Source organism: Peromyscus leucopus, chromosome 12 (genome assembly GCF_004664715.2).
Source record: "Peromyscus leucopus breed LL Stock chromosome 12, UCI_PerLeu_2.1, whole genome shotgun sequence".
NCBI classification, from domain to species: domain Eukaryota; kingdom Metazoa; phylum Chordata; class Mammalia; order Rodentia; family Cricetidae; genus Peromyscus; species Peromyscus leucopus.
The window spans coordinates 47465407-47478742 of record NC_051073.1 but is presented as its reverse complement, the minus strand read 5'-3'; the positions used below and the strand labels follow the sequence as shown (position 1 = coordinate 47478742).

The following is a 13336-nucleotide window of genomic DNA, read 5'->3' as shown; positions in this document are numbered from 1 at the left end:
GTAGTCGGGACTTCTAAGTTCAGAGATGGCTTGGATCTTTTCCGTCTTTATTTATTTATTTCTTTAAGGTAGAGATAACTCATTTTTTAAAAAAAGTTCCATTTGCTTGGTCACATTATCAAAATAGATAGCCTTTAAGAAATCTGTGATAATCTGAACACAGAAGCAATAGCCAAGATATCAAAAACACTGGTTTTCTTCAAAGATAACTGCTTTTTTATTTTTTAATTTTTAGTTAAAAATTCTTTTGAGAATTTCATATATAAGTACTGTATTTACATAACATCTATCTTCTCTTCCCCCTCCAATTCTTCCAATTTACCCCATACTCCCTCTTAAATTCATGACCACCACCCCCTTCTCCTCATCTTCATCACTACCATCATCATCATCATCATCGACAGAGGATGGTATTGGATCCTTTGGTGCTGGAGGTACAGGAAGTTGTGAGCTGCCCAATATTGGGTGCTAGGAACCAAACTTGTGTCCTCTGCATGAGAAGCAACAGCTTGTAAAACACTGGGCCCTCTGTGCAGCCTACAGTGTCTCATTTTTCTTTTAAAGACATGCTTGAGGGAGCTCCGACTTTAAACGCTTTTTGAACCTGTATGAATGGTGTTTGACTGTATTGCAGTCATCACTTAGGCCCTTGTCTTTGGTGCTCCTTAACGTTTATGAATTTTCTCAGGTAGCTACAGGAAAGCTGGCATTTGAAACACTCACTTTGCTGAAACAGAATCTATTTGTGGATAGAGAATTGGCCAGCAGGCCACACAGGCTTCAGTTTCCCTGGTAGGGAGAGTTACCTGAGGAAAAAGAAAGAGTTTCCCCATTGGAAATCAGGGCAGTGTCTTCAGAATATAAGTGATGTAGTGTATGCCTATTCGTTGACTAGTTTGCAAGGGATGCTGTCAAACAAAACAAACAAACAAACAAACAAACAAACAAACCCCACAGACTGGATGATTTATACAATACAAATTCACATTTTCACAGCCTGGACACTGTAGATCTGAGATCATGATGTGGACGAGCAGTTTTTCCCTAAGACCTCTGTCCTCATCTTGAAGGTAGATGGCTACTCTCTCTGCATTTCCACATGATCTTTCTATTGGGAGGATGTATTTCTTCTGTCTTCTTCTTCTGGAGACTCTGTGCTATTGGATTATGACCCTTCCTCAACACTCTCGTTTTACCTTCATTGCTTCTTTAGAGACACACTTACACAGGTTTTTGAAGTCCCATCTTGAAGCACAACACTGTGTTTCCGGTGCTTAAGGCTCTAGCATTTGGAGGCTACATAATTTGACCCATAACAACCTCATTATCTTTATATGCCTGCAAGCTTCTGGGATTCTAATCTGTGAGATGAATGCACAGTACCTAGGGATATGCACTAAATGTAAGACGGAAGACCAGTTTTAACACGGGGTTAAAAGTCAGTATGAAGTAAAAGTTACTATGAAATAAAAAAAGTTACTTCCCTTATTTTTCTATAACTACATCTGTGGCCCTTTTACCCATTATAAATGTGGTCATGAAAAGTGGAGGCCCCTATCTGTGAACCAATAGCAAACTCCAGCTGTAACCCTACTAATAGTTAGTGGTGCTTCTCTGATCAGCACGAGAGGTCAGGACACACTCTATGGCAATTCAGTGTGGAATCTGACCCATGACAAATACACTTTAGATGTTTGTTGTCATCACCTCTATCAGGATAAAAAAGATAAAAGAATTCTTCCTTCCACTCATCTGTCTAGGACTAGGGCTCTGTTGCAGGGAGTTTAAGAGGACATATATTTTTGGTAGCAGTTAAAGTTTCTTGGTGAATAGCCACCAAATACTGAGGAGTTAAAAGGGGTGAAGTTAATGTTTTTTCTCCTTGAAACCAGAGTTTGAACTAGGTTAGAATGGAAAGTAAGCCACTAATCAAAGTTGTTCCAGAAACCAAAGTTTTCCTACCTTTGATAGCACAGGTAAGGAGGAGAGGGTGTAGATTCACACAATTGGTATGACTCAACACCTTATGGGAGAGGCTTTTAATGGCCCATTGCACCACAGTCCCAATTAACAAATTAGTAGTTATTCCCATGGTACCCAACTATTTGCAAGTAAAAATTCCCATGATTTTCTCAAATTCCTCTTTGCACTCTTGAATACAATATTAACTGAGCTGGTAGCACTTTACAATTATGGTTTTGTCCAGAACTTTTGTTCTTATAAGAGAATATTAAAGTATTTCTATACTATATAGGATTTAGTTTTCTCAAGTAGCCATTGTCTTACAAACTACTAGAGAAAGAAGGCAACACACACACACACACACACACACACACACACACACACACAAATAAACAAAAAACCCACTGAACTCATGTTATTATTGAAGACTGTAAACCATTAGAACAATATGGCTAGATCTCAGGGCTTGTTTTAATCTCACCCTCAGTAGATCTTCCCTGATATACTCAGACTTGATTTTTGTAAACACTTGGAAGTAGTTTAAATATTATGTTTGTCTAATAGAACATCCATTCTTCATCTGTAGACACTCTAGGAAATCTAGAGTTTATCAGCCTTGTTTTTGGTTAGGGCTTCCATTGCTGTGATAGAACACCATGACCAAAAGCAACTTGGGGAGGAAGGATTTATTTCACCTTACCACTTCTAAGTCCATTGCTGAGGGAAGCCGGGGCAGGAACTCAAGACAGGAACCAGCTGCAGGGATTGGAGTAGAAGCCATGAAGGAATACTACCTATGGGCTTTCTCCTCATGGCTTGCTTAGTCTGCTTTCTTATACCACCTAGAACCATCAGCCCAGGGGAGTCACCACCAACAGTGAGCTCTGCCTTCTCATATCAACAACAACAACAACAACAAGAATAATGTTATAATGACAGTAGATTCATTAATCTAATGCTTAGCTTCCTCCATTTATAAAATGGAAACTCTTTAGACTCATTTTTGTTAATCTCTGAGAATGTTTTTGTTTTAATATGTTTTCTGTAACTTGAAAAATGAGAGGTAGACGTTTTAATTTGGGTGTGTGATGGTCTTCCCAAATGTTGCTCTGCAATCAGGGAGAAGCATCAGCAGGCTCTGGGTTCCCTGCAGTCCAGTCTGGATTCTGAAACTTCTACCAGAATGGAGGCCACCCGGCTGAGGAAGAAGATGGAAGAGGACCTCAAGGAGATGGAGATTCAGCTTTGTGCTGCCAACCGGCAGGTGTCACAGACAACTAGAGCCTTGGGCCACATTCAGAGTCAAATGAAGGTACCTTCCAACCATACTAAAGGACAGAGATGGACATAAACCAAGTGACAGAATCCACTGGGCAGTAAAGAAGAAAACCACAAATCTCACTCTTCAAGAAGACTGGAGCATGCTTACCTTAAAATAGGTGGTGCTCTGCCAGGATCATGCATGCTCAAGGACATATCCCATTCTGTGAGTGGGATATTAGATAGGAAGAAGGAATAGACAGAGTTTAGGAAGCCAGCTGCTTCCACAACACCATGTGGGGCATGTTTACATCAGTATGTCAGAATGACAGTTTCATTCATAGCCTCCTCTTGGTGCAAATGGTAGGATGGGTACCATTATTTGAGGGCAACAGCAGAGATTTTCTTGTCAAATAGGAACTTTCTTGGAGGTAAATTCTCTCCTGCTCTAAAGAAAATTGTGTTTTTATAATCTAAAGTCTAACGTAAGCCACTAGGCTGGAAGAAATAAGACAGAAATTAAGAACAAGATAAGGAAAGAGGAGGAATAACTGACTCCGGAGTGAGCCATCACTACATACCCCTCAGGACAGTAGCTGGTCCTGCTTGCTGTCTGATTTCTAATGCAGAGGGTTTAACTTTTTGGCTTCCTCTCTGTCCCTTTCCTCCTGGCAGCTGCAGAGATCAACAACTTCCTGCCCTGTTGCTCAAGACACTTTCTCTGACTTCAGTAAACTGTCCTTGAGCTACCTCCCGGGGTCTGCTTGGAAAGCCTTTTACTTATGAGATCAAGAACTTGGAAACTTGTCTCTGTGTGATGGTGCTCCCGGCTTCCCCTGCTAACAGTAGAACTTAGAGGGATCCATGCCTTAGGCCCGGGTTTTCTCTTGCAGGAGCTCCAACAGCAGCTGGATGACAGCACGTACCAGAACAAGGACCTGAAGGAACAGGTGGCTCTGGCTGAGCAGCGCAACACTCTTCTTCAGTCTGAACTAGAAGAACTTAGGTCCTTGCAAGAGCAGACAGAGCGAGGGCGCAAACTGGCAGAAAAAGAGCTCCTGGAAGCCACAGAAAGAATCAATCTTTTCCACACCCAGGTAGGACACGTTCATCTTTTCTATTAGCTGGGTCAGTTGGTTGAAGGAAGCAGTTCACATCCCAGGACCGGCTAAGGATCTGTATGGTGGCCATGTCAAGTTACAGGTGTGGCACTAGATGCACAAGACGGTTACACCTTTCATCCCAAGCATTAGGTTCCCAGAGTAGCTGTAACAAAGCGCCACCAACAGATGTCTTTAAACAAGTTTATTTTTTCACAGTCCTAGGTGCTAGCCATCCACATCTAGGTATTGCAAGAGTCGTGCTCCCGCTGAAACTCACAGAAGACTCAGCTTCTCTGTGCTTCTGACAGTTTCCTGACATGCTTTCTATCGATGCCCCGTTTCAGTTCCTAGCCCTCACATGCATTCTGCTTTTGTCTTGTTCTTCTGTGAGTGTGTCTCTGTCCAGATTTCTCCTTTATATAAGGATACACCATATGGGATTATGGCCCACCTTAATGACCCAGCATTAACTTGATTACCTCATTTAAAGCTTTATTTCTAAATAAGCTTGTATTCTGCAAAACTAGGGCTTCAGGGTTCAACATACGCTTCTGTGCGCATGGTGGGGAGTGTCGTGCAACTGTAGCGCTAAGCTTTCTGCTTCAAGAATGGACTGTCAGGACATTCACAGCCAAGGTGGCAGAGGAGAGAGAAACATTTCTTATTGGTCTAAAATTATCTGCTTGCTACCTTGTTCCCTTGTTCCCTCTCAGTGACTCGATTCCCAGCATTCTGGGAATCTTTCACATCCTTATTAGCTTCTCTCACTCTTCTGGCTTCCCCTGTAAGGTTGTGTAAATGGTGATGAGCAGGATTCTTAGATTATTCCTAGATCATTTTTCTGAAAGCAGAAGAAGCCACAATGACAGTGACAAATGCCTATAGCAAGTGTGTCAAGCACTGAGCATTTTTTAGGGCACATGCACATGCAATAGCTTAGATACATGTACAAATAATGCCCTCACTGTCCCCAAAGAGGGGAGATACAAGTAAACAACCATACTTTACTGTTAGAAGTACCATAGAGGACATATGACTCTGCAGGATGCCCAAATAATCCTACACAGGTCAGGCAGGGACATAGTAGTTTTCTTCCTAGTCCTGAAAGACATGGGAGAAGTGGGACAAGGTGGTGGAAAGGAAAAGTAAGGAAGTGGATGAAGATGGAGAATTTGGAATTTAAGGTAAACTCATATAGTAGAAGACAGTGCAGTTAGGAGAGATGAAAAAAATATTGTTAAGAGACAGGTAGGCTCAAGGTACCAGGACCTTGAGTGTGAGACTAGTGGAGCTTGAATTTGATCAGCAGATAATGGGAGCCACTGAAGAATTGTGAGCAGCTGGGGGTGAAGTTGTTAGATGCACACTTTGGAAAGTTTACTCCGGTGACCATTGAGAAGGATAGATTAAAGCCTCTGAAGTCAGTTTGCCACTCTTGGGAGTGTTGAAAATATCTTGGGTCATCTTAGTTGTCATAGTGACTGGGAGGTGCCATTAGCATTTTTTTGGGGCAGGGTCCAGAGACCTCCTTTGAAGTACCCTATGATTTCATATCACAAAAGTATTCCTGCTGTTCCCAGAATGTCAGTAGTGCCCTCACTGGGAAATGAGTAAATCAGAGCTGTACCTGCCACAAGGTGTTACAATTACTCTTGCATACAGTAAATTCTTGAAATGACATCATCTTTCTGGTTGCTGTGGATCAGGAACAATTATGCTGTAGGGTATGCATAATTATTAACAGGTTAACTCATTTCAACACGTGTCTTTGTGTGTATTGGTCAGTGTAGAACACTTGTCTTGAGTGTTCAACCCAGCTTGAGTTCAACCCAGCTGCAACAGAGAAAACCAAAACCAAAACCATAACAAGTTCTTTTTCCATTAAGGTTTATCTTAATAAAATGTGGCATATTGGATCATTTTCTTGAAAATATATTATCCATTGTTTTAATTGGACATTTCCTGTCCTGAGTGCCCATTCCCAAATACCCAGTAGCCACTTCCCAACTTACCACACATAGGCTTATATTAATTATAAATGCTTGGCCAGTAGCTCAGTCTTGTTACTAGCTAACTCCTATACTTATATTAATCTATATTTATTTTATGCTTTGCAACGTGGCTCATGGCTTGTTACCTCATTTTCTACACATCTTGCTTGTCTGGCAGCTGGATTGCATCTCCCCAACTCTCCTGACTCTGCCCTTCTTCCTTCCATCTTTCTTTCTGTGTCAGGCTGTCTCGCCACTCTCTTCTTGTCCTGCTATTGGCCAATCAGTTTTTTTATTATTATTAATAATGGGCATAATCCACAGTACATTGTCTGCCATGCATACTAACTACTGCTGACAAGTCACTTGACATGCATGCTGTAACTGAGAATGTACTGTGTGTCCTAATGTGAAGAGAGAAGTGGGAAGAGAGGGAGGGGAGGAGGGAGAGCGAGAGCGAGAGCGAGAACAGCAGGATATGATTTTGAGGGAGGAACATAGAACAGTGTATTGTAGTATGCTGCTTCATTTTTTTTTTCAACTTGACACAAACTGAAGTCAGCTGGAAACCTTAGTTAAGAAATTGCCTCCATTTGATTGGCCTGTAGGCAAGTCTGTGGGGCATTTTCTTGATTAATAACAGGGCCCATCCCATTGTGGGTCTAGGCCAGGTGGTCCTGGTTGTATAAGAAAGCAGACTCAACAAGCCATAGCCTGCAAGCACCACTCAAGCATTGTCTCTGCATCAGATCCTGCCTCTAGGTTGCCTGGACTTTTCTTGGTGATTGACAGTATAAGCTGAAATAAAATCTTACCTCCCCAAGTTGGTCAGTGTTTTATCACAGCAATAGAGAAGTAAACTAGGACTCTTAGTTAGTGATGCCTTGGACTGTAGGGCAGTTTCTGAAACTTAAGAGTCATTAACACGAGCATTCCAATCCTTGGATCTCACACTACCCTACAAGGCCCTCATCTCTGCAGCAGATGGAGGCTCAACAGACTCTCAGGTGCTGCCCCTGTGTCCAGCATTCATCTAGGAGACATGCACTCCTCTTAAAGACCTCTTGCTTTGAACAGACATCTGAGTACAACTCACACAAATGATCCTCTGCACCTAATACCTTAACCTTCCTCTTTCTAAAAATGGGAGCAGGGAGACATGGAGGCATTAAACCTGCAGAAAGGTTAATTGTCATCTCCTTAGGAAAGTTGAAGCGATTGCTACACAATCGAATCAGTGTTTAGACTTGTACTATCCTCCACCCTGAGAGACCTCCTATGGAGTTATGTGCAGGGAGCACCCATAAGACACTTCAGGAAAATACACTTCATTTTCTCCGACCACACTGAAGGCACTGGAAATCCTGCAGAGCACAGGGTCTGCCCCTCCACAGGATGGAGAGAGGCATTCTTGAGGGTGCTGTGGGAGGCAGGCAGAACCTGTGAGCCTGGGCTACCTTCCTTCTTTGTTCAAGGCTTAATCTGCCCGAGAAAGGCGATAACTGGAGGAAAAGTGAAAGGATGATGAGAAAGGACGAAATGAAAGGAGGAATGAAAAGTGGGAAGCCCGTGCTTTCTACACACGCTCTTTGTGCTGAGGTTTCACACGCTCACAAAAGCCTCGCTTCAAACACAGGGCAGATGCAGCAAAGGGGCCTCGGCCTCCGGTGCGACAATCAGGAAGAAACTGGGGCAGCATGGCTGCAGATCACAAAGGCCTCCCTTTAATGGTGTCCTAGGGGCTGGGGCTGGCTTTATGTCCTCTGTTTCCCACCACCTCCTCCTCCTCCTCACTGCAGAGTAAGACAGGGAGGCAGGTGGGCAGAGGGGAATCCACTTTCCTCCTGCAGCAGCATGCTGGAATCCTCCAGGTGGCTGCAGGTGACTCTGACTTCTGCTCTGGGACACTTCTTTCTATCACACTGAAAAAGCATTCCTCGATAAGTTAAAAACTAAACCCATATTCTGGCTTTGGATTATTTGAAATGATCCATTCTGATTCAGGATTCTGTCTCTTTTCTCCTGGCAGTGGTTCTCAACCTTTCTGATGCTGCGGCCCTTTAATACAGTTCCTCATCTTGTGGTGACCCCCCAACTATAAGATTATTTTCATTGCTGCTTCATAATTGTAATTTTGCTACTGTTATAATCATAATGTAAATATCTGATACACAGGATGGGTCTTAGGCAACCTCTGTGAAAAAGGTTTATCCACAAAGGGGTCGAGACCCACAGGTTGAGAATTGCTGTTCTAAATGAAACCCCTTCATTTGATCTGCCTTTTGTGCCCAAACCACCACCTGGGGCTGGAATTCTTACTTAACTGCATATGGCTGACGATGATAAATAGCTCCTACCCAGAGCTACTTGCCTGTGCATTGCTGGTCTCTAGTTGCCTAACTGGAATGCTATTCTTCCTTAGAACACAGGTCTCCTCAGCCAGAAGAAGAAACTGGAGGCTGATGTTGCCCAGATGCAGAAGGAAGCTGGAGAGCTGTTGCAGAGGTGTCAAAGGGCAGAAGAAGAGGCCAGGAAGACAGCTGCTGAGGTGGGCCTGTTGACTGTCTGCTCACTTCAGTCCTCCAGAGTTCACTAGCGCTATAGCCCAAAGGCGAGACCTGCTGCAGCCCACATGGGTTTCATTGATCCCCACACAATCAGGAGGAGGTTAGCTGACCTGTGGCTTCCCCATTAGCCAGAACACTTAGGCCAACTGGCTGTTGTCTTCTAACCCCCACCTTGACAATGAGAAAGAGTGACTGAATGTCTAAAAGCCAGATCCTCTGAAAACAAGAGTCTTTCTTTTTAAGGTTAGCTATTTTTTTTTCAGTTGTGAATCAGTATAACTGGTATCTAGAAAGAATTCTTCCGGTACTTCCTTAAAACTTTTCATTTTTCTTGGGTATGTAATGGTTTTATAGTGATCATGAGAAGAGCAGTTAAACCACTTATGGTTTACAATCCATACTATTACTGGGGTAGCAAAACTAGACTGGGAAGGCAATGCTTGGGGCTGGTGAGCCTGATTTATTGGTAAACTAAAATTTTTGATGGTGGCATTTTCCTAGATGGCACTTAGTTCAGGGTTAGTTGCCAATCTCAACAAGTTGCGAATCTCATTCACCCACTATGAGCAGATGCTACACTTCTATTAAAAGGCATAGCAAAAAAAAAGGGGGGGGGCTGGAGAGATGGCTTAGGGGTTAAGAGCACTGACTCTTCTTCCAGAGGACCCGAGTTCAATTCCCAGCACCCACATGGCAGCTCACACCTGTCTGTAACTCCAGTTTCAGGGCACCTCGACACCCATGGCAAAACCACAAATGCACATAAAAATAAAAATATATATAAAAAAGGCATAGCAAGTGAACAGTACTATTGAGAAAAAGTTATTAATGGAGAAAAAGTGAAGGTTGTGTGTTCAGGGCCTGGGACTGGACGTCTCATGACTTGTCACATAGGCCTGAGCATGATTTCAGCCTCTGCTTATCTTTTGAGGGCTTTTCAGGAGTCTGTCAAATGTGTGGCTATATGCAGCATCACATCCCTGCTTTATGAAAGGAAGCTAGTCCTCATGTTTATAACGTTGTGAGAACTGAGGAGACAGGACTTTCATCTAGATTTTACATAAACAGTGATAGTAATGGTCCTACTTCTTAGGAAAGTTAATGTTTGAACATGGAATGTCTCCCATTGGCTTATGTGTTTGAACAATGGGTTTGAACCAATGTTCGAGCCAACACTGTTATTTTGGGATGTTGGGAACCTTTAGGAAGCAAGGCCTAACTGGAGTAAGTGGGTCCCTGGGAGATGAGTGTCCTGGACAATCTTGATGCTTCCTGACTGCAAAAGTCATGTAACCAGCCTTGTCATGTTACTGCTGCTGATGCAGGGATATTTCCATCCCCTTTTGGGGTTCTTAATCTCAGAGTTTGAGAGAAAAAACCCAGGACAGGCTAGCTGTAAACTTCAACTGTCATCCAGGGGTGGAGAATGGAGGATGATGGATGGAAAAAGCCACACCATTTAAGCTGGCCTGGAGCTCAGACATGTGACAGACAAGTGGCCAGGCCACAGGGAGGGAGGCATTAAGAAAGAGTAAGAACGTCCAACATTTTGGGGAAACCCAAAGTGTTAAGGAAAGCATGCTTAGAAAAAAGGATAGAAAGAAGAAAAGGGAAAATGACATTTTTTTCTGGGTAATTCAGTAAAATGAGCAGGTGTATGAAGTTACATGTCTATGGTGTGGTAAGCTATTGCCGAGGAGCCAGGAGTCTGAGAAGAAAAAGTGTGGTATCTCATTAAAGGAAAAATTATCCTGCCCATCTCTTCTTTATTGTAGTTTAAGGTAAACCCTCTTTCCCAGGGGTTCTTCGCTAGGCCAAGTGACTGATGCCTCCACCTAGATAGAATGTTAAACCTCCACCCAGGCCAGAGAGTCTGCTTGCTTGCCCAGAAGGGTTTTCCCACCGTCTAACAGTGTCACAGCTGCAAGCTGTTCCTGCCCCCACGTCTTCCCACCAGGTGGATCTGTTTCCCCTGAGCCATGAGCCATGAAAATCCTTCACCCCGTAACAATTGTTCCTGTCAAACATTCACAGCAACAAGAAAGTAACTGATAGACATGTCGGTTTCCTATTTTCGTCATGACTTCCTGTTATATAGAAAATTTCTGAAGTTGGATAGCTTTCTAGAGCAAAGAGGCTTGTGTAGCTTGTGGTCCTGTGAGTTTAAAAGGCCTAGTGCTAACCATGCTATGGTGAGGGCTTCATGGTGGATGGTATTGCACTGGAGAGAACACAAGTGGGAATGAGCTCTAAGGCTGTCAGAAATCAGAGAACACGGGTTCCAACCATTCCTTTTGAGACATCCCCGGTTTGTCTAAGGTTATCCCATTAGGTGGCTGTTCTTAAAGATCTTAGCTCCCAGTATCACCATATGGAAACCATGCACAGTGGCAACCAGATAGACAGAAAGATTTATTCTTGGACTAAGCACACAAAAAGAGGAATCAGCTTGAATTGTACTGAGAAGCCAAGCCATTGTACATAGAGTTAAAACCCAAAGTAGGTTTCATAGCTTTACCTTCTTTGTGTCAGATTATTTGTATAGAGCGTGTCTGATGCTATCAAATTCTTGGAGCCTGAATTGTATACAGTAGTAAATCAGAAGATACATACTTTTATAGGTATTTTACTACATTTTTCCTGATGCCTTATATGACAGCAGTTATTTTACTCAGTTACAGATATTTCCCCGTACTTTATTCAGTTAAAAGCCATTCACTCAGTCATCTTGCTTTCAAGGTGTGTTCTGTCTTGTATACACGACACTTTATTTTAGGCTTTTTCCCATCAATAATCACCCCATGTGGCTGATTCAATGTCTACTGACTGATTTGATCAAAACCCAAGGGAAATCAGGGATTAGAGAGAGCAGAGTGGAAAGAGATTAAATATACAGAAGTCAAGCATACACCCCCTTCCTCCATGAGGTCAGGAACCAACGCTCACTGGAATATGATCAGCTGCCTACAGGATTATCTAAGTCACTTTCCTTCCATCTTTCTTCTTCTTTTTAAAGGATTTATATGTCTTTATTTTATGTGTATGAATCTTTGCATGCATGTGTGTGAACCACATGTGTGTCTGGTGCTCCAGAGGCCAGAAGACGGCAATATATCTGCTGAAGCTGAAGCTCTCCAGTACGGGTTCTAGGGACTAAGCCTGGGTCAGATCAAGAACAGCGAGTACCCTAACCACTGAGCCATCTCTTCAGTCTCTTTTGCCTCCTTTCTTAGGCAGCCAACACATCGGAAGAACTGAAGAAAGAACAAGACACTAGTGCTCACTTGGAGAAGATGAGGAAGAACATGGACCAGACAATTAAAGACTTGCAGAAAAGACTGGATGAAGCAGAACAGACAGCTGTGCTGGGGAGCAAAAAGCAAATCCAGAAACTGGAATCCAGGGTAGGAGTTTGCTTGGGTAATCGTGAGGGCCTAACACTCTCTGTTCAAGTCCCTAATGTCCCGGAACATCACACCTCATCACTTGGTTTAATGGCACTTGCAGATTCTGAAAGGGTCTGATCTGAATACATTATTGTTTGACCTTGGGCCAGCCAATACGACTTTCTTGGGTCTGGATGAAAGTTGTCTTCCCTGTTACTGATGGATGAGAAAACGTTTTCTCCCCACTCACTATACCCATTCTAGGCTCTATGCAGAGGGGACAGACAGCCCACTCTTCCCAAACACACCTTTGCAGTCTCTTGCTTCTGGGACAATGTTCCTGTCATTTTCTTTAAAGAGAATGCCTGTTTCCTAACAGCTAAAGAAAGGAGAGATGAAACACATTCATGACCCAGAAAGACTCAGTGCAGATATAACAAAGTCTGATACAAATGATGTGGAGTCTACCTTACAGGAACTATATAGCATTTACTAAAACTACCTTAAAAATGGGATTTTTAAAAATTCCTGGATCAATTTTAATGACTATGTATATGAATACAGTAAACTTCACAAAAGTTGAAAAAAATGTTCTGCTGGGAATTAATGGTTCACAGGGGCCTCTGAAAAGTGGTATATCCACTTTAGCACATTTCTGGAACATTCATACCATGAAATACCAATATAAAACACATGTTCTATCCAAACAGTTATGTTGATTAAAAAGAAATGAGGAAGGTCTCAGGAATATGTTCTGGAGATTATGAGTAATAATGTGATGATAATGAAAGTCAGTGTTACAAAGTGTTTATAATCTGCTCATGAAAGATTATTTTGTCAAAAAATAGTAATAGGATAAACACTAATAAAAATTTACTAGCTCAAGGTAGAGAACAAAGAGACAGAAGTTAGATCTTTGAAATGCACTTTTTAGGTCTTTTGATGGAAAAATCATGTAGCTTTTTATATGTTTCAAATAAAAGAAAAACCAAGTTTAATTCAATCCATCCATCCTTAAAATGTAATACTAATAGAAAAACAGCTAGATATATATCAAGCATAAAATA

At 42.4% G+C, this 13336-nt stretch overlaps 1 protein-coding gene across 1 annotated transcript in view; it reads left to right on the top strand.

The window, feature by feature from the left end:
- The window catches only part of LOC114691906 (myosin-15), a 128936-nt gene that overhangs the window by 100493 nt on the left and 15107 nt on the right, over positions 1 to 13336 (top strand). The window contains 4 exon segments of the mRNA XM_028867466.2: positions 3082 to 3274; positions 4116 to 4319; positions 8739 to 8864; positions 12117 to 12287. Coding sequence (XP_028723299.1) covers positions 3082 to 3274; positions 4116 to 4319; positions 8739 to 8864; positions 12117 to 12287 — 694 coding nt within the window.